The sequence below is a fragment of the Ahaetulla prasina genome, chromosome 1 (assembly GCF_028640845.1).
Source record: "Ahaetulla prasina isolate Xishuangbanna chromosome 1, ASM2864084v1, whole genome shotgun sequence".
Classification (NCBI taxonomy): domain Eukaryota; kingdom Metazoa; phylum Chordata; class Lepidosauria; order Squamata; family Colubridae; genus Ahaetulla; species Ahaetulla prasina.
The window spans coordinates 114,205,203-114,223,581 of NC_080539.1; the positions used below are offsets into that span (position 1 = coordinate 114,205,203).

Here is an 18,379-nt window from a genome sequence, read left to right on the forward strand (position 1 = left end):
GATTGCTTCCTCATTTTGACTCTTGCATTTCTTGGGTTACCATCAAAATGATGCCCACATCTTTTGTCAGGCTTTTGACTGGCTTCTGCTTGGACTATCTCTGTGGGGTTTTTTAAAATTTTATTTTATGCTTTGGATTTTAAGATTGTATAATTTTAAAGAAATGGAAAAGGTGAATAAGATATATAAATATATTATCTGAACCAAACTGTGCATGAACTGAAGAAATTATATGAGAATGTAAATATACATTTTTTTGTTTGGAGATTATTATTCTGTCAAAAGCTAAAATTTATATTAAATAATTGCCTTCATTTATGATAGAGGTTTACCAAACTCTTCTTCTGACAACATTTCGTGAGCAAAAGGAGGATCAAGACTTAGCTAAGAAAAGTAGCTTTCATTATGCAACTTTAACAGCAACATGGCCTCTGAGAAATAATACACCCAAAGACTTCCTAAGCAAAAATTCTAGGTTTTTGAAAACTAGTTCTTAAATAATCTCTTGGGATATTATTTTTAAAAAAACTTACGGGAAATTTCAGTTTCCAAGAATCCTGATTTGAAGTATATGGAAGGATGGATGCAATTGCCCTCTTTATTTATTTATTTAACAAAATTTATAAAGCCTTTTTAATCCATATGGATTTTGAGCAGTTTACAAATGTAAAAGTACAACAAAATAAATGCAACAATTAACATAATGATGATACTCGAGATATTATGGTCACTCAACTAGCACTACAGACAAAAGAGTTGCTGGAACATAGTTGGGCCTACCTATACTTACCAGGGGTAAGATTTTGCACAAAATGGGGACTATTCCTGAGAAGTTCTGTTGCTGGTTCACCTCCTATGAATCTTGCAAAGAGGGTGGACCTTTCTTCTAGCTATCACTTTTAGCTTGAAACCTAAAATATGCTTTAAAACAATTCAATTCTTGCACCTATGATCTCTCTATCAGAGAACGAGGTGGCTGGATGGAGTCACTGAAACAGTAGGCATGAGCTTAAATGGACTCCAGAGGATGATTTAGGACAGGAAGGCCTGGAGGAACATTGTCCATGAGGTCGCAATGGGTCGGACACAACTTTGCAACAACAACAACAAAATGATCTCTATATTCCTGGGATATTCATCTGATAAAATTGGAATTGGGGGTGGGGAGGCATTTAATCTGCATTTTAGTGCAAATTTGCAGCTTCTTATAGAGGTTATTATTTATTTTCTGAATTCTAAATGCATAGTTTACTGAAAAGTATATTTTAAATATATAAGTTATCATACCAAAATGCCTCTCGAACCAAAGGTTTATTAAGAAAAATACTGATAAATATGCACAAATTAATAACCAGTGCAGAATTTGGGGAGGGGGTGAAATGAATTTTAGACTGAAAAATAGGAAAGGGGGAAAAGAAAGGGAGACAGATATTATTTTAGTTAGGTTAGTACTGTCCTTGTTGCCTTATTTCAATAGTAGCCCAAGCAGATTTACAAAATGCAACTACCCAAATTATCCCTTGATGCTTTGGGTTGTTTTGATTCCATTACAGTAAAAAGCAGGCAGAGTAACCTTTCAATTAACATACTCCTCTAGGAAGGAGGGGTGTGTGTGTGTGTGTGTGTGTGAGAATAAATGGGAGCCTGGTTTTCTGCAGTTCTACCTAGGCTTTTGTCTGAAACAAAGAATCTCTTCTATCAATATGGTAGCATTCACTGATTTGTAATACCTCGGTGCTTCCCAAGACACAGCTTGGTTTCCCCTGAACAATTTCAAAAGGATATCCTGTCATAAAAGCAATATTCTATCCTGTCATAGTGGTGGGTTTTTTTTAGAAACAGTCCTGCTATATGTGTCGAGCAGCACTTCTCTTTTTAAGTTAATTTGATTTGCCAGAATGTCTTATAGCAATACATCTCAATCTCAGAAACTTTAATTTTTTGTGGACTTCAATTCCCAGATGTCCCTGCTAGTGGCTGGCTTGGGGAATTCTGCGAGTTGAAATCCACAAATATTAAAAGTTGCTAAGACTGAGAAATGCTAAATAATAGGTTAGTATTCACAGACCTTTCCTAAAATGTTAATGTTCGTATTTGTTTTGATTCTGGAAGTCTTGGTGGGGGGATCTTTTTTTACCGAATTGGGAAATTAGGGAATATACAATGTCATCAAGTCCCCATAGTGTTGGCTAAATCAAGCAACAACTGGCTGCCACAAACATTCATGATGTTAGCCCTTTGAAATTATAAACATCAATGTCATTAATAATCAGAGCATCTGAACACCTCTTCAAAATAGAATAGAATAGAATAGAATAGAATAGAATAGAATAGAATAGAATAGAATAGAATAGAATAGAATAGAATAGAATAGAATAGAATAGAATAGAATAGAATAGAATAGAATAGAATAGAATAGAATAGAATAGAATAGAATAGAATAGAATAGAATAGAATAGAATAGAATAGAATAGAATAGAATAGAATAGAATAGAATAGAATAGAATAGAATAGAATAGAATAGAATAGAATAGAATAGAATAGAATAGAATAGAATAGAATAGAATAGAATAGAATAGAATAGAATAGAATAGAATAGAATAGAATAGAATAGAATAGAATAGAATAGAATAGAATAGAATAGAATAGAATAGAATAGAATAGAATAGAATAGAATAGAATAGAATAGAATAGAATAGAATAGAATAGAATAGAATAGAATAGAATAGAATAGAATAGAATAGAATAGAATAGAATAGAATAGAATAGAATAGAATAGAATAGAATAGAATAGAATAGAATAGAATAGAATAGAATAGAATAGAATAGAATAGAATAGAATAGAATAGAATAGAATAGAATAGAATAGAATAGAATAGAATAGAATAGAATAGAATAGAATAGAATAGAATAGAATAGAATAGAATAGAATAGAATAGAATAGAATAGAATAGAATAGAATAGAATAGAATAGAATAGAATAGAATAGAATAGAATAGAATAGAATAGAATAGAATAGAATAGAATAGAATAGAATAGAATAGAATAGAATAGAATAGAATAGAATAGAATAGAATAGAATAGAATAGAATAGAATAGAATAGAATAGAATAGAATAGAATAGAATAGAATAGAATAGAATAGAATAGAATAGAATAGAATAGAATAGAATAGAATAGAATAGAATAGAATAGAATAGAATAGAATAGAATAGAATAGAATAGAATAGAATAGAATAGAATAGAATAGAATAGAATAGAATAGAATAGAATAGAATAGAATAGAATAGAATAGAATAGAATAGAATAGAATAGAATAGAATAGAATAGAATAGAATAGAATAGAATAGAATAGAATAGAATAGAATAGAATAGAATAGAATAGAATAGAATAGAATAGAATAGAATAGAATAGAATAGAATAGAATAGAATAGAATAGAATAGAATAGAATAGAATAGAATAGAATAGAATAGAATAGAATAGAATAGAATAGAATAGAATAGAATAGAATAGAATAGAATAGAATAGAATAGAATAGAATAGAATAGAATAGAATAGAATAGAATAGAATAGAATAGAATAGAATAGAATAGAATAGAATAGAATAGAATAGAATAGAATAGAATAGAATAGAATAGAATAGAATAGAATAGAATAGAATAGAATAGAATAGAATAGAATAGAATAGAATAGAATAGAATAGAATAGAATAGAATAGAATAGAATAGAATAGAATAGAATAGAATAGAATAGAATAGAATAGAATAGAATAGAATAGAATAGAATAGAATAGAATAGAATAGAATAGAATAGAATAGAATAGAATAGAATAGAATAGAATAGAATAGAATAGAATAGAATAGAATAGAATAGAATAGAATAGAATAGAATAGAATAGAATAGAATAGAATAGAATAGAATAGAATAGAATAGAATAGAATAGAATAGAATAGAATAGAATAGAATAGAATAGAATAGAATAGAATAGAATAGAATAGAATAGAATAGAATAGAATAGAATAGAATAGAATAGAATAGAATAGAATAGAATAGAATAGAATAGAATAGAATAGAATAGAATAGAATAGAATAGAATAGAATAGAATAGAATAGAATAGAATAGAATAGAATAGAATAGAATAGAATAGAATAGAATAGAATAGAATAGAATAGAATAGAATAGAATAGAATAGAATAGAATAGAATAGAATAGAATAGAATAGAATAGAATAGAATAGAATAGAATAGAATAGAATAGAATAGAATAGAATAGAATAGAATAGAATAGAATAGAATAGAATAGAATAGAATAGAATAGAATAGAATAGAATAGAATAGAATAGAATAGAATAGAATAGAATAGAATAGAATAGAATAGAATAGAATAGAATAGAATAGAATAGAATAGAATAGAATAGAATAGAATAGAATAGAATAGAATAGAATAGAATAGAATAGAATAGAATAGAATAGAATAGAATAGAATAGAATAGAATAGAATAGAATAGAATAGAATAGAATAGAATAGAATAGAATAGAATAGAATAGAATAGAATAGAATAGAATAGAATAGAATAGAATAGAATAGAATAGAATAGAATAGAATAGAATAGAATAGAATAGAATAGAATAGAATAGAATAGAATAGAATAGAATAGAATAGAATAGAATAGAATAGAATAGAATAGAATAGAATAGAATAGAATAGAATAGAATAGAATAGAATAGAATAGAATAGAATAGAATAGAATAGAATAGAATAGAATAGAATAGAATAGAATAGAATAGAATAGAATAGAATAGAATAGAATAGAATAGAATAGAATAGAATAGAATAGAATAGAATAGAATAGAATAGAATAGAATAGAATAGAATAGAATAGAATAGAATAGAATAGAATAGAATAGAATAGAATAGAATAGAATAGAATAGAATAGAATAGAATAGAATAGAATAGAATAGAATAGAATAGAATAGAATAGAATAGAATAGAATAGAATAGAATAGAATAGAATAGAATAGAATAGAATAGAATAGAATAGAATAGAATAGAATAGAATAGAATAGAATAGAATAGAATAGAATTTCATCCATAACTATCCCTACTTTTAATATTACTGATAAGTTACATAGCAATTTTAAAGGCGTTACTTGTTAAGAAGTAGCTGCAATTCTAAACTCATTTGCCACTACTCTTTTAACTGGCTTTTTTTTTTATTTACATTTATATCCCGCCCTTCTCCGAAGACTCAGGGCAGCTTACAATGTATAAGGCAATAGTCTCATTCTATTTGTATATTTACAAAGTCAACTTATTGCCCCCCCAACAATCTGGGTCCTCATTTTACCTACCTTATAAAGGATGGAAGGCTGAGTCAACCTTGGGCCTGGTGGGACTAGAACCTGCAGTAATTGCAGACCGCTGTGTTTTAATAATAGGCTATCTTTGATGTAATATACTTCATGTCGAGAATCCTACTGAATATATATAAAAATGTAGGAGAAATATTCACCTGTAAACCACAACTATGCACATCAAGTTCAATTAAAAATCAGTAAAAGTTTCTTTATTAGATACTTAACTACTAGTATTTTCAACATAATCGACATTAAGATGCCAACTCATTTTTTTTCCTATTCTACCTGACCAGCAAGATTTTGGAAAACCTGAAGCATGGTCCTGGCTGAGGTCTATCTTTGCTTTGGAGACAACCTTGATCCCTTCCTGATGCGCTTGTGGATTTTTTTCCCTCTTGATCTATGACTTGGAAAAAAAATTCTTATTGAATCTACAAAAGAAGCTTGACAAAGTCTATGCCATGGGGTATAGAAGAATTGAAGGGAAATTAAATCTTATCACAGTATTTGATTGCATTAAAGATTAAGAAGTAAATATTTAATTTTATTGTTTGAAGTAAAAGAAAGGAATATAAAGTTGCTTTGTTTGATCCAAGTCTCTCTCCCTCCCTCTCTCTCTCTCTCTCTCTCCCTCTCTCATGGAAAATAAAAATTTATATTTGTTTAAACTTGCAGTGAAGGCTGAAAATCACTTCTTCATATATTTCTTTTCTTTTCAATATTATATACTTCTTTTTTCCTTTCCTATCTTTTTCCTATCTTTCTTTCCATTTTTTTCTCTTTCTCCTAAATTTAGTTTGTATTCATTTTTTACTATTGTAATTAAAATTCTTAATAAAAACTATATTTGGAGAGAAAGGACATGGGACAAAATTCATGATAGAGCAGATGTTTTACTTCTTATTAAATGAAAACCTGACAACAAGAATCATGAACAGCACATGTGCAGAAATGGATGTGTGTGTGTGTGGAAACAAATAAGAATTATGAACACTCCATGTAATGAAGTAACATAGCTATTAACAAGCCTTGATAGTTGTCAGCCCTTCAAGCAGGGGTGAAATGCTCCCGGTTCGGACCGGATAGGCCAATCTGGTAGTGATGGAGGCGGGTAATTCGGAGAACTGGTAGCAAAAATCCTTCCCCCCCACCATCCATGCCCATCCAATCGCCCAGTCGCCCACTTGCCCACTTATGCACTTTCCACTTCTTTGAAAAAATGCTTTTAAAAGGTAAAAAAAAGCTCTGATGATCACAGCTGAGCCGCGCAATCGTCAGAACCTTTTTTTTCTTTTAAAAGCATTTTTTACAACCTATTTAGCCGAATAGGTTGTAAAAAACTGCTGATCACCCCTCCACGCACTGTTCTACTTACCCTATGCCTCCTTTTGGCTTGCACTGCGAGCCAACAAACTGGTACTAAACCGGTTCAGATTTCACCACTGCCTTCAAGGTAGACCAAACTGGGAAACCAAAATTATGAAAGCTAATGCTACTTTTATTAGAAGGTTACAATAACAAACTCTTGCAAGCAAATAGATTTCCCCTTTCCACCTTTATGAGGCTAGGAAGGCTCTTGTTTGAGGCATTTTCTCAGTTGTTACAAAATTTAGACTTCTATATTTGGACCATCTACAAATTGCAAACAACTGGGGTATATATCTCCTTCAGCAGACTTAATGCTACCACTTTGAGATTTTTGACTGACATATTTATGTATCATACTGTAGCAATTCTCTTTAGGATTAAAGGCAAACAAGGAGGAAATGCTATCCCAGGCTTTGGTGCTTGGGGTCTGAAATGGTTCCAACTCAGTGGAATCAAAGAAGCTTTTAAGATTCCTCTCTGCTAACTTCGACGCATGTTCTTTGGCCATGGTTTCAAAAAGTTGTTGCTCTTTCTGCAGGTAGACTTTCCAGAATGCAAGTTGAAGAACGCTGACTGGAGAACGGCAGCGAGCAATGCAGGTGGCAAGAAGGGCCACTGTGAAGATGCCAGCAATCAAAATCCATCCAAATACCTTTAGAAGAAGCATAAAAATAATAATCATGCTTGCAATCAAGGCACTTCAAGATTAAACACCATCTTACATTCTGGGCGGTGGTGAAATTCAAATTTTTTACTACTGGTTCTGTGGGCATGGTTTGGTGGGCGTGGTGTGGCTTGGTGGGCGTGGCAGGGAAGGATACTGCAAAATCCCCATTCCCTCCCCATTCCTGGGGAAAGGATATTGCAAAATCTCCATTCCCACCCCACTCTGGGGCCAGCCAGAGGTGGCATTTGCCGGTTCTCCAAACTACTCAAAATTTCCGCTATTGGTTCTCCAGAACCTGTCAGAAAACTACTGAATGTCACTCCTGATTCTGGGTGTATAGTGTAGCTGATCTGCATTGGTATTTACAATCTATAATTCAAAGCCCTCACATGTAGGGAGAAAGATTAAATCCTTTCTTCTAACTGTTGTTTACTTCCTGATATTGTTCTCTTCCTGTTCAACGCAGGCGCTGCTGAAGCAGCAAATCAACACTTGTTTCTCTAGATTTTTGAGGCCTAGATATACGATAGCTATAGCAAAACCCCAGTAGGTATTTAAAGTAAAGATGTAAAGTAAAGATGAGGCCTCTCAATACAACTGTAGGGACAAGATGGATAAATAAGGGATCTGAGCAGGTGGAAATGTATTAAATATTATATTAATATTAATATTTAAATATATTATATGGAAATGTAATATAGCTTTTCATCTCTTATTGTTAAGGCTGTATAAGGGGATCTGGATTTGAAGGGGAAAAATGATTTCAGAAGAATGAGACAATTCTCAAGAGCAGCTATTGGCATTTTCTTAAAACAGCTGCATTATTTCCAAAGCTTACACAGCCACCATCTGGAGGTACCAGAAGGACCCCAAGAAAATACATGTTTGATATAAGGACAGGGGGTATGAATGTGCCTGAATGAACTCCAAATCACCTTTTGTCCTTCAAATTCAGATTGCTGCATAGTTGCGTGCTAGAGGAAAATCCCTCTAATTCACAATGGGAGGAAATTCCTTCTGATGCTAATGAGGAATTTCCCCTCCTAAATTCAATCAATTTCTTTGCAGATAGGAAAAGATACAACTTTTCTCATCTCCTCATATAACAGCTTCCCTAGCTGGAAGCAACTGACAAGATCATGTTATTTCTAGTTTACTATTAAAGATGTTGACTGACAGGACAACATCAACAAAACAAACATTTAAACTGGAACAAATAGAAAGCTCCTAACTTGGTACATAAAACCCATGAAACAGGCTGCCAGGGAACCAATGCTATGGAAGTCTTTAAAAATGGAGATACTTGACCACTATTGCCAGAACAACTGGTAGAAAGGCTCCTGGTGCTATTTCAATAGTCCAGTTAGCACCCCTGGAGAGTTCTAAGATGGGAAATTTGGCTGTTACACAACTTGGAAAAAGCCATAGACTAACCTGTGATTGAGCTCGAAGGGTTGCGAGTATCTCCAGTTCAGAAGAAGGAGAGACAGAGCTGAGACAAGGCACTTTAACCAGAATTTTGATGCATTCTTCCCCTTTGCCTTGGCACACATATTTCTGTAAGATGGGGCTCCCAGTAGCAGTACATTCATAGAAACTTCCTCCCAGTAAGGCCACAGAAATCCACGTGAGAGGAGCCACGGCAGCACTGAGTATTGCAAACCCCATCACTTGTAATTGGCGCTGGAGGCGATTCCCACGAGGACATCTACATGGTCTGCCTTTGGAGCAACATCCAGTGAGCACCTTCCAAGAACGTACACTCAGGAGCAAGCCCAGCAGAAACAGAATAAGGGCTGGCACCAGCAAAAACACACCACCATAAAGCATATTCCAAGAGTTGCATGGGCATTTGAACGCCACCACAGAAAAGATACGCTCACCACCTGCAGTCAGTAGAGACACTGCCCCATAGCCCAAGATCTTCTGGTGATTGACTATGAAATCCAGCACTGGGCGAAACTTTTCCATCCTCTGATTTGGTGCTGTAATGGTCCAGTTCAGCTCTGTGATTTGTGTTCACTGTTCAAGAATCAGAAACTTCTAAAAGCCCGTTAAGAGAAGAGGAAGAGATTTGTAGCTTTAAAATATCTTCTCAGAAGAACACAGTTTCATTTTCATTTTCTGGGGCAAGGGGGAAAAAAAAGTTCATGCTGTTCGAGGTTAAGCAAATATATATCAAGTAAAAAGGAGATACAGCATTGATCTGTTGAAGCTGTTGGCTACTTGGTTTCTTTCCAAGTAAATAAGAATTGTAGGATCATGGAATGTTGGGATTGGAGGGATCTTAGAGAATTCATCTGATTCAAAACCTGCCCAGTGCAGAAATCCATTTTAACATCCCTGACAGATCCCATCCAACCTCACCTCTTTTCAATCACCTCAAGCAAAGGAGAGTCCACCATCTCCCAAGAAAGTCCATTCCTTAGATTAGGATCTTTTTTTTTTATGATGTCCAACTCAACCTGCTTCTTTGTAAAACAATCTCATTGCTTCTTGTTCTGAAATGATACTGAACTATTCTACCCTCTCTGAGTTAGAATTGTATGTGTGATCGAACCTCTTTTGCTCCATGTCCGGATTGTGATCTGCCAAGAAATGCAAATCCTTTCCATATCTGCTAAACAAATAATTCCATCAACACTGTCAAACTATTTACTGAATCTGCACTACAATTAATCGTCTCATAGTTCCCATCACCAATCTCTTTCCATTTATGACTGTATGACTATAACTTGTTGCTGGCAATCCTTATGATTTATATTGATATATTGACCATCATTTGTGTTGTAAATGTTGTACCTTGATGAACGTATCTTTTCTTTTATGTACGCTGAGAGCATATGCACCAAGACAAATTCCTTGTGTGTCCAATCACACTTGGCCAATAAAAATTCTATTCTATTCTATTCTATATATATCTTGCTTCCAATAGAATTTCCACCTCCATCCTATACTTGTAACTTAGATTTTTTTTCTTACCCAAATGTAGGATTTTGTCCCTGTTAAAATTCATCTTGCTGATTTCTGCCCATTTTTCCACCCTCTGAAAATCCTCCTCAGTTACTGTACTTTGAGGTGTTTGCTCCTTTAACTATTGACTGGTACCTACTTATGAAGATTATCTTAATGTGTGTCTTAGCAATTCAGCACCAGATCAGGTCTGATCCTTGCTAGCCCTCTATTAGCTTTGTCATTCACCTTCACTGAAGACTTGGGAAAGCCTGAATCAGTCTCCTGGGTACACCATAAACTTTGCACTGCAGCTGCCAAAAACCAACACTGTCCTAGGCTGCATTAACAGAGGAATAGAGTCAAGATAGAATATAATATAATAGAATTTTTTATTGGCCAAGTGTGATTGGACATATCAATCAATATCAATAAGGATACAAGAAACAAAGTTACAGTCATACAGTCATAAGTGGAGGGAGATGGTGATGGGAACGATGAGAAGATTAATAAGAAGATCATGTGAAGCGTTAATAAAGGTTCCCATTGCACATATGTGCTAGCCGTTCCCGGCTCTAGGGGGTGATGCTCATCTCCTTTTCAAAGCCAAAGAGTCAGCACTGTCCGAAGACATCTCCATGGTTATATGGCCGGCATGACTAAATGCCAAAGGCGCACAGAACACTGTTACCTTCCCACCAAAGGTGGTCCCTATTTTTCTACTTGCATTTTTTATGTGCTTTTGAACTGCTAGGTTGGCAGAAGTTGGGACAAGTAATAGGAGCTCACCCCATTATGCAGCACTAGGGGTTCGAACCACTGAACTGCTGACCTTTCGATCGACAAGCTCAGCATCTTAGCCCTGAGCCACCGCATCCCTGAAGTGTTACTACCCACCTTATAATGCCTTAGTAAGACCACACTTGGAACATTGCATCCATTTTTGGTTGCTATGATATAAAAAAGATTTTGAGAGTCTAAGAAGAATGCAGAGAAGAGCAACAAAGATGATCAGGGGATTGAAGGCTAAAGCATATGAAGAACGGTTGCAGAAATTACATATGTCTAGTCTAGAATAGACTAGAATAGAATAGAATTTTTTATTGGCCAAGTGTGATTGGACACACAAGGAATTTGTCTTGATGCATATGCTCTCAGCGTACATAAAAGAAAAGATACGTTCATCAAGGTACAACATTTACAACACAAATGATGGTCAATATATCAATATAAATCATAAGAATTGCCAGCAACAAAGTTACAGTCATACAGTCATAAGTGGAAAGAGATTGGTGATGGGAACTATGAGAAGATTAATAGTAGTGCAGATTCAGTAAACAGTTTGACAGTGTTGATGGAATTATTCGTTTAGCAGAGTGATGGCCTTCGGGGAAAAACTGTTCTAGAGAAGAGAAGGACTAGGGGTGACATTATAGCAGTGTTCCAATATTTGAGGAGCTGCCAGAAAGAAGAGGGAGTCAAACTCTTCTCCAAAGCACCTGAAGGCAGAACAAGACACAATGAATGGAAACTAACCAATGAGAGAACCAACCTGGAACTAACAAGAAATTTTCTGACAGAACAATTAACCAGTGGAACAACTTGCCTCCAGAAATTGTGGGTGCTTCAACACTAGAGGTTTTTAAGAAGAGATTGGACAACAATTTGTCTGAAATGGTATAGGGTTTCCTGCTTGAGTAGAGGGTCTAGAAGACTTCCACGGTCCCTTCCAACACTGTTATCATGTTATTCTGTTTTTAAAGTATCATTCTTTACTTTAAAGCAACAGGATCATCCTTTACTTTAAATCAACAGGATGGTATCCATAGGCTTCTTCAATTTTATGACTATGAAGGTGTCAAAATGATGAAACAGATGCAAAATCTATCCTTTTGTACAGTATTTGCCTAACCAGGTTGCTGAGAAGTATGTGAAATGGCATTGTAATATTGTGATGCACATTTCTGCAATTGTCCATGGTAGTACATTTTACATATTTAAAATTTTGAATTTCATTGTCCACTTTTGATTTCACCTACTACCTGTTCCAATCCTATTATCATTAATTTTCTTAAATATTTTAATAAAAGTTAAGCAGGACACTATGATCCTAGTCTCACCCCTTTCCAGTAGTGAAATCCAATTTTTTTTACTACCAGTTCTGTGGCGTAGCTTGGTGGGAGTGATATGGCTTGGTGGGCATGGCTTGGTGGGCATGGCAGGGGAAGGATACTGCAAAATCCCCATTCAATCCCCATTCTCTCCCCACTCCAGGGGGAAGGATATTGCAAAATCTCTATTCTCACCCCACTCTGGGGCCAGGCAGAGGTGGTATTTGCCATTTCTCTGAACTACTCAAAATTTCCACTACCGGTTCTCCGAACTGCTCAAAATTTCCGCTACCGGTTCTCCAGAACCTGTCAGAACCTGCTGGATTTCATCCCTGGCCCTTTCTATATCTGAAACATTCTGTTTCTTCAAACTTTGTTCTTATAGTAACTTCTTCACTGTCAGTTTTCATCAAATGAGCGAACAGATATTCTTGAAACTGTAGCATGATCTATATATGAAGTATAAAGTAAACTTCTTCCTCAAAGTTTCTTGTTGTTTCCATTACTCATCTTAAATTGGACACAGTGGTAGAGGTGGTTGGCAACTGACAAGCACAATTAGAACCAGAATTTCCATTGCTAAACAAAGTAGTTAAGTGAATTGCGTCATATTTTATGACCCCTTTTGCCATGGTTGTTAAATGAATGACAGAAGCTGTTAAGTGAATCATGCAGTCATTAAGCAAACCCATCTTCCCGCATTGCCATTGTTTGTTGGGCAGCTGGGTAGGCAGCTGGGAAGTTCACAAATGGTGAACATATGACTCTGATGTACTGCAACTGTTGTAAAAAATGTCAATTGCCATTGTGACATTGTACCACTTGTAGAAAAATGGATCTTGTGTCACAGTGCTGTAATGCTCTTTTCATCCATCTGAAATGCTCACCACAAATTCCACCGGTTATCAGTTTCATTTTGATGATTTTACAGTTTTTACCATATTTTGTTTCTTTGCTTGCTAGCTTTTATCCTTCTTTTCTTCCCAAAACCCAAGGCTGCTAACATTATGACATATTTTAAATGTTTCCCTACAAGATCCCTGTGAGGTAGATTGGGTTCCAAAAGTGTGTGAGCGACCCACACACAAATCATGACTAAGCATTAAGGGTTTTGAATTTCAGTCTCCCTCTGCAAAGCAAGAAGAGTGCTTTTGGTTTATTCTACATGAATTTTCTCTGTCCCTTTTCTGAAAGTGCAAACTGTTTTAAATAAATGGGAAGTGAAATGTAGAACATAAGCATTCATTTGCGGGAAGAACTAAACAGCGGAAGAGATAGGCTGTGCAGATTGAGACAGAAGTATGAGAATTAGTAAGAGCTGAATCATTTTAGTAAAACACCAGACAAAACTGAATAGGAGGGACTAAAAGACTGAAAGCATCAAGGTTTGATTATGTTTTGCTCAGATAACAGTTTAAGAGAGTTGGAAGAGACCTTGTAGGTCATGTACAAGCAGACCCTATACTATTTCTGACAAATGGCAATCCAATCTCTTCTTGAAATTCTCCAGTGATGAAGCTCCCACAACTTCTGAAGGCAAGCGGTTCCATTGGTTGATTGTTCTCACTGTCAGAAAATTTCTCCTTATTTCTAAGTTGAATCTCTCCTTGATCAGTTTCCATCCATTATTCCTTGTCTGGCCTTCAGGTGCCTTGGAAAATAGCTTGACCCCTTCCTCTTTGTGGCAGCTCCTCAAATATTGGAACACTGCTAGCATGTCTCCCCTGGTCCTTTTCTTCACTAGACTAGCCATGCCCAGTTCCTATAACTGTTATTCATATATTTTAGTCTCCAGTGTCCTAATCATCCTGGTTGCTCTTCTCTGCACTTTTTCTAGAGTCTCAAAATCTTTTTATAGTGTGGTGACCAAAACTGGATGCAGTATTCTAGGTGTTGCCTTATTAAGACTTTATTCCTGCTGCCGACACTATTCTGCTTCAGCAGCATAACAATTTAGGGACTAGAGTTTGCTTCAAGGTCTCTTTGGGGGCAAATTATCATTTGCAAGCAGTAATGGGCATCTGCAGGAGGGAAGTAATTAACAAAACATGGATTGATTGATTGATTGATTCTCACAATTTATATATTTCATTATTTATTTATTAAATTTCTATCTCACTGATACAGCAACTGTGATATATCTATATCTCACTGATATGTTGCCCATCTCACAAGAAAGTGATTCTAGTCAGCCTGAAATAAAAAAAGAAAATAGTTGTATATTTTACTTTTTACAATTATCCATGGATTATCCACAGATTGTCTATTTTTCATATTTTGATTATCTACAAGATTTTATGGTATTTATTAATAACATCCAAAGATCATAAACTATGATTAAAGAACATTGCTCACATTGTTATTAACAAGTTAGAGGGGATAACTGATGTTTAAATTGTGCAACCAACTTATCAACGCAACATTGATTGTGATGGATGGAAAAGCCCCTTGTATTGCATGCTGGAATGCTTTGTATCATTGTATGCAGTGGTGGGATTCAGCCAGTTCGCACCACTTCTGGAGAACCGGTTGTTAACTTTCTGAACAGTTTGACAAACTGGTTGTTGGAAGAAGTCATTAGGGCAGAGAACCGGTTGTTAAATTACTTGAATGCCACCACTGACTGTATATATATATATATATATATATATATATATATATATATATATATTTATATATATATATATATGATGTATCATTTTGACATCATCTAAGTTTTCTATGGATTCCCATGCAAGATATTAACCATTACTCCATATAAGAAGGAATGAAGAACCTCTGTACTTGAGCAGAATATTGAGTAATAAGATATACCAAAGTTATTAGTCCCTTAGGAGACTTCTTAAGGGACTATGTTTCTTAGTATACAGTAGCATGACTTGTTTTTACAATCAATTGTTTTCCTGGTTTGGGAGTGACCATTTGCCTAGAAAGGCTTCTACACTCACAGGCACTCCTGGGTTTGAAAATAGAGGGATATGCTATATATACTCGTGAATAAACAGAGAATTTTAGGCGCCAAAATGCACCCTAATATTGGGTTTGTCTTATCCACTGATGGGTTTATCTGCGAATATATACATTAATACTTTTTTAAAAATTACCTGTATATCACTTATATATTTGCAAAGAAGCCATCAATAGATAAGCTGATTGTTGAACTCTTTCATTAAAATACCATGAAAAATAAATCATCTGTGGATTACCCATAAATAAATCAATTGTGAAGATTAAAATATACAAATGTTTTGAGGATTCAATTTACCTGGGGATGAACTAATCTGCAAGTATATAAGGTTACTACAGATATAAACCTGAAGCTAGCAATAGCATTTAGACCTCTTTTACAGCCCTCTCTAAGCGGTTTACAGAGTTAACATATTGTCCCCAATAGTCTGGGTCCTCATTTTACCAACCTCAGAAGGCTGGAAGGCTGAGTCAATCTTCAGCCTATTGAAATCAAACTCCTGGCAGTGAGTATTAAGTTAGCCTGCATTATTGTGTTCTAACCATTGGGCCATCCCGGTCATCATAGAGATATACAAGAAGCTGGTGTGCTACAGAGCAAAACACCAGCCTACAGCAGCATCTTCATTTCCAGTGACTTGTCTGGGTTGCAAATAGGCCCCTGAATTTTCTCAGAAGGTAAGGTACCCTCTCCTCCAATCTATAACAAGACAAAGATAAGCAGGGGTAGAAGAAAATAACTTGCAGAATGGAGGTCATAGAGAATGGCTCCTGCAAAACGTAAATTTAGACTCTTATGTCCCTGATGACTAGTTTTGCAATTATATCCACTAGATGGCTCTTCTGAGCCATAAAGGCCTGAATTTCTCAATGTTTATTTTAATATTAATGCTGGTCTACATTACCCTGTTTTCCCCAAAATAAGACATCCCCTGATAATAAGCCCAATCAGGCTTTTGAGCGCATGGCAATAAGGCTTATTTCAGGGTTCAAAAAAATATAAGACAGGGTCTTATTTTGGGGAAAACACAGTGTGTGTGTGCGTGTATAGTTAAACACAAGTACACATACACCCTAATACAATACAATACCCTAATACAAACTAATATAAAGTAAGAAAGAAAAAAGAAAAAAAAGAAAAGAAATAAAAAAGATACAAAAAAGTTTCTGATCTTCTTTAGAGCAGTAAGTACAATTATAAATTTATCAAACATTGTATGGTTACAAAATAATCTTTTTATACTGTCTAAAACCATTGATCATGTTTATCTTTTTCTGTTTTACCAGGAAGACCATAAGGGGTTTCCAGTCAGTAGTAAACATAGATCCTGTGTTCTTTTTCTATTAAATTGACCATCTCAGCAAGTTCTTTCAATTTCACCAAACATTCCTCCATTGTAGTAGTACAGAATCTTTCCATCTTTGTACATACTATAATCTTGCTGCAGTTATCACATACGAAAACAAAGTTTCATGACTTTGTCCAATTTTTTTTAATGTATCAATGGCAAAAGAAAGACATCTGGTCGCACTTATATATTAATATTTAAAATCTTTTCTATTAGTGTTGTAGTTAAGGCATCAAGCTAGAAACCAGGAGACCATGAGTTCTAATCCTGACATAACTGCAGCTGGGTGGCTTTGGACATTCTCCTCTCTTTCAGCTCTAGGAAGGAGACAATGGCAAACCACTTCTGAAAAACCTTGCCAAGAAAACTGCAGGGATTTGTCCAGGCAGTCTCCAAAAATTAGACACGACTGAACAGAAGAAAAAACCCCACATCTTATATTCTGATATAGCCTAATGGTTAATCAGTAAAATTATAATAGGAGTGGGAAAAAATGTGATGAGCAACAATGGAATTTTAAAAATTTGGAAAGGAATAGAAAATACAGGTGATATTTTTTGTTGTGAATATTAAATGGGGGGGGGATTCATTTGTTTTTGTAAAACTTTTTCAATAAAAAAAATATTAAATTTCAAAATGTGACTTATTCAATTTATGTTACAGGCTCTTACATAATCCATGCAAATTTCAGAAAGAAATATAAATCAGATTCTGTTCAAATAGAACAAGAAATTTGAAAATTTGTAAAGACTTTAGCCATGCCTGACTAGGTGGCTCAGTGGCTATGACACTGAGCTTGTTGATCAGAAAGGTCAACAGTTCGGTGGTTTGAATCCCTAGTACAGATCTCCTGCGTGAGCAGGGGGCTGGACTAGATTACCTCCAAGGTCCCTTCCTACTCTGTTACTGTTACATTTTTAGAAAGGAAGACAATTAGCCCGACTTGGAATAAATCTTCTGAGCCAATAAGTAGATAAATGTTACCCAAACACAGCTGCAGTTTTGAAGTCTGTAGCCCAGCAAATTAATTTGTTCTTTAAAAAACAGCGGAACATCTAATATTCAGAGAATGTACCACACTGGAATCCTTAAACTTTGACTGACCTTTATTGCTTTTTTAAAAAAAATCTCTTTTAGGCAGATGGAACAGGATTTTTTCCCCTTTGCTATTAATGATCTAGAATCTGTTCTGTTTTGAATTTAATTTTAACACGCAAGATATTCTAAGTCCAGAGAAGGGATGAGTGTGCTGTTTGGCACTTCCATTTTATAGGACCAACGAAGGGTATGTTTATGTATTCATTTCCTCATGCCTTTACATGTAAAACAAAACCTGCAATGCAATGTGTGAGTCCACTATATGCCAAATTTCCTCCCTCTCCGCCACCACCATTACTTGTATTGTACTTGAATTGGGAATTCATACAGTTCATGCACTATCCAAAATTAGAGCATATAATTACTGGCACAAAGTCAATGAAATGGAGACTGATAAACTCCCTAAGTTATGGCTACTAGAGCAGGGGTCTCCAACCTTGGTCCCTTTAAGACTTGGGGACTTCAACTCCCAGAGTTCTTCAGCCAGCTTTGCTGGCTGAGGGACTC

At 34.9% G+C, this 18,379-nt stretch overlaps 2 protein-coding genes across 3 annotated transcripts in view; both read right to left on the minus strand.

Annotated features, from left to right (window-relative positions):
* Positions 1-5,085: 5,085 nt before the first annotated feature.
* Positions 5,086-9,366, minus strand: LOC131193447 (calcium homeostasis modulator protein 6-like). The gene is made up of 2 exons (XM_058173608.1): positions 8,830-9,366; positions 5,086-7,380 (listed from the first exon to the last, which is right to left on the minus strand). Exons 1-2 carry the CDS (start codon positions 9,364-9,366, stop codon positions 6,970-6,972), a joined length of 948 nt encoding a protein of 315 aa, XP_058029591.1. The 3' UTR covers positions 5,086-6,969.
* A 22-nt stretch (positions 9,367-9,388) lies between these two features.
* The window catches only part of DSE (dermatan sulfate epimerase), a 43,629-nt gene continuing 34,638 nt past the window's right edge, over positions 9,389-18,379 (minus strand). The window contains exon 6 of one of the 2 annotated variants that reach the window (XM_058173542.1): positions 9,389-9,519. In XM_058173542.1, the coding sequence (XP_058029525.1) occupies position 9,519 (1 nt within the window). In that variant the 3' untranslated portion in view covers positions 9,389-9,518. The remainder of the gene's footprint in view (positions 9,520-18,379) is intronic. The other variant, XM_058173550.1, reaches the window with a different exon arrangement.

Bases quoted from the DNA above. Each gene is read 5' to 3' on its own strand.
- LOC131193447 (XM_058173608.1), bottom strand. From the start codon at position 9,366: ATGGAAAAGTTTCGCCCAGTGCTGGATTTCATAGTCAATCACCAGAAG. The intron at 7,381-8,829 runs GTTAGTCTATGG...CTTCTTCTAAAG, and splicing joins CCCTTCGAGCTCAATCACAG to GTATTTGGATGGATTTTGAT.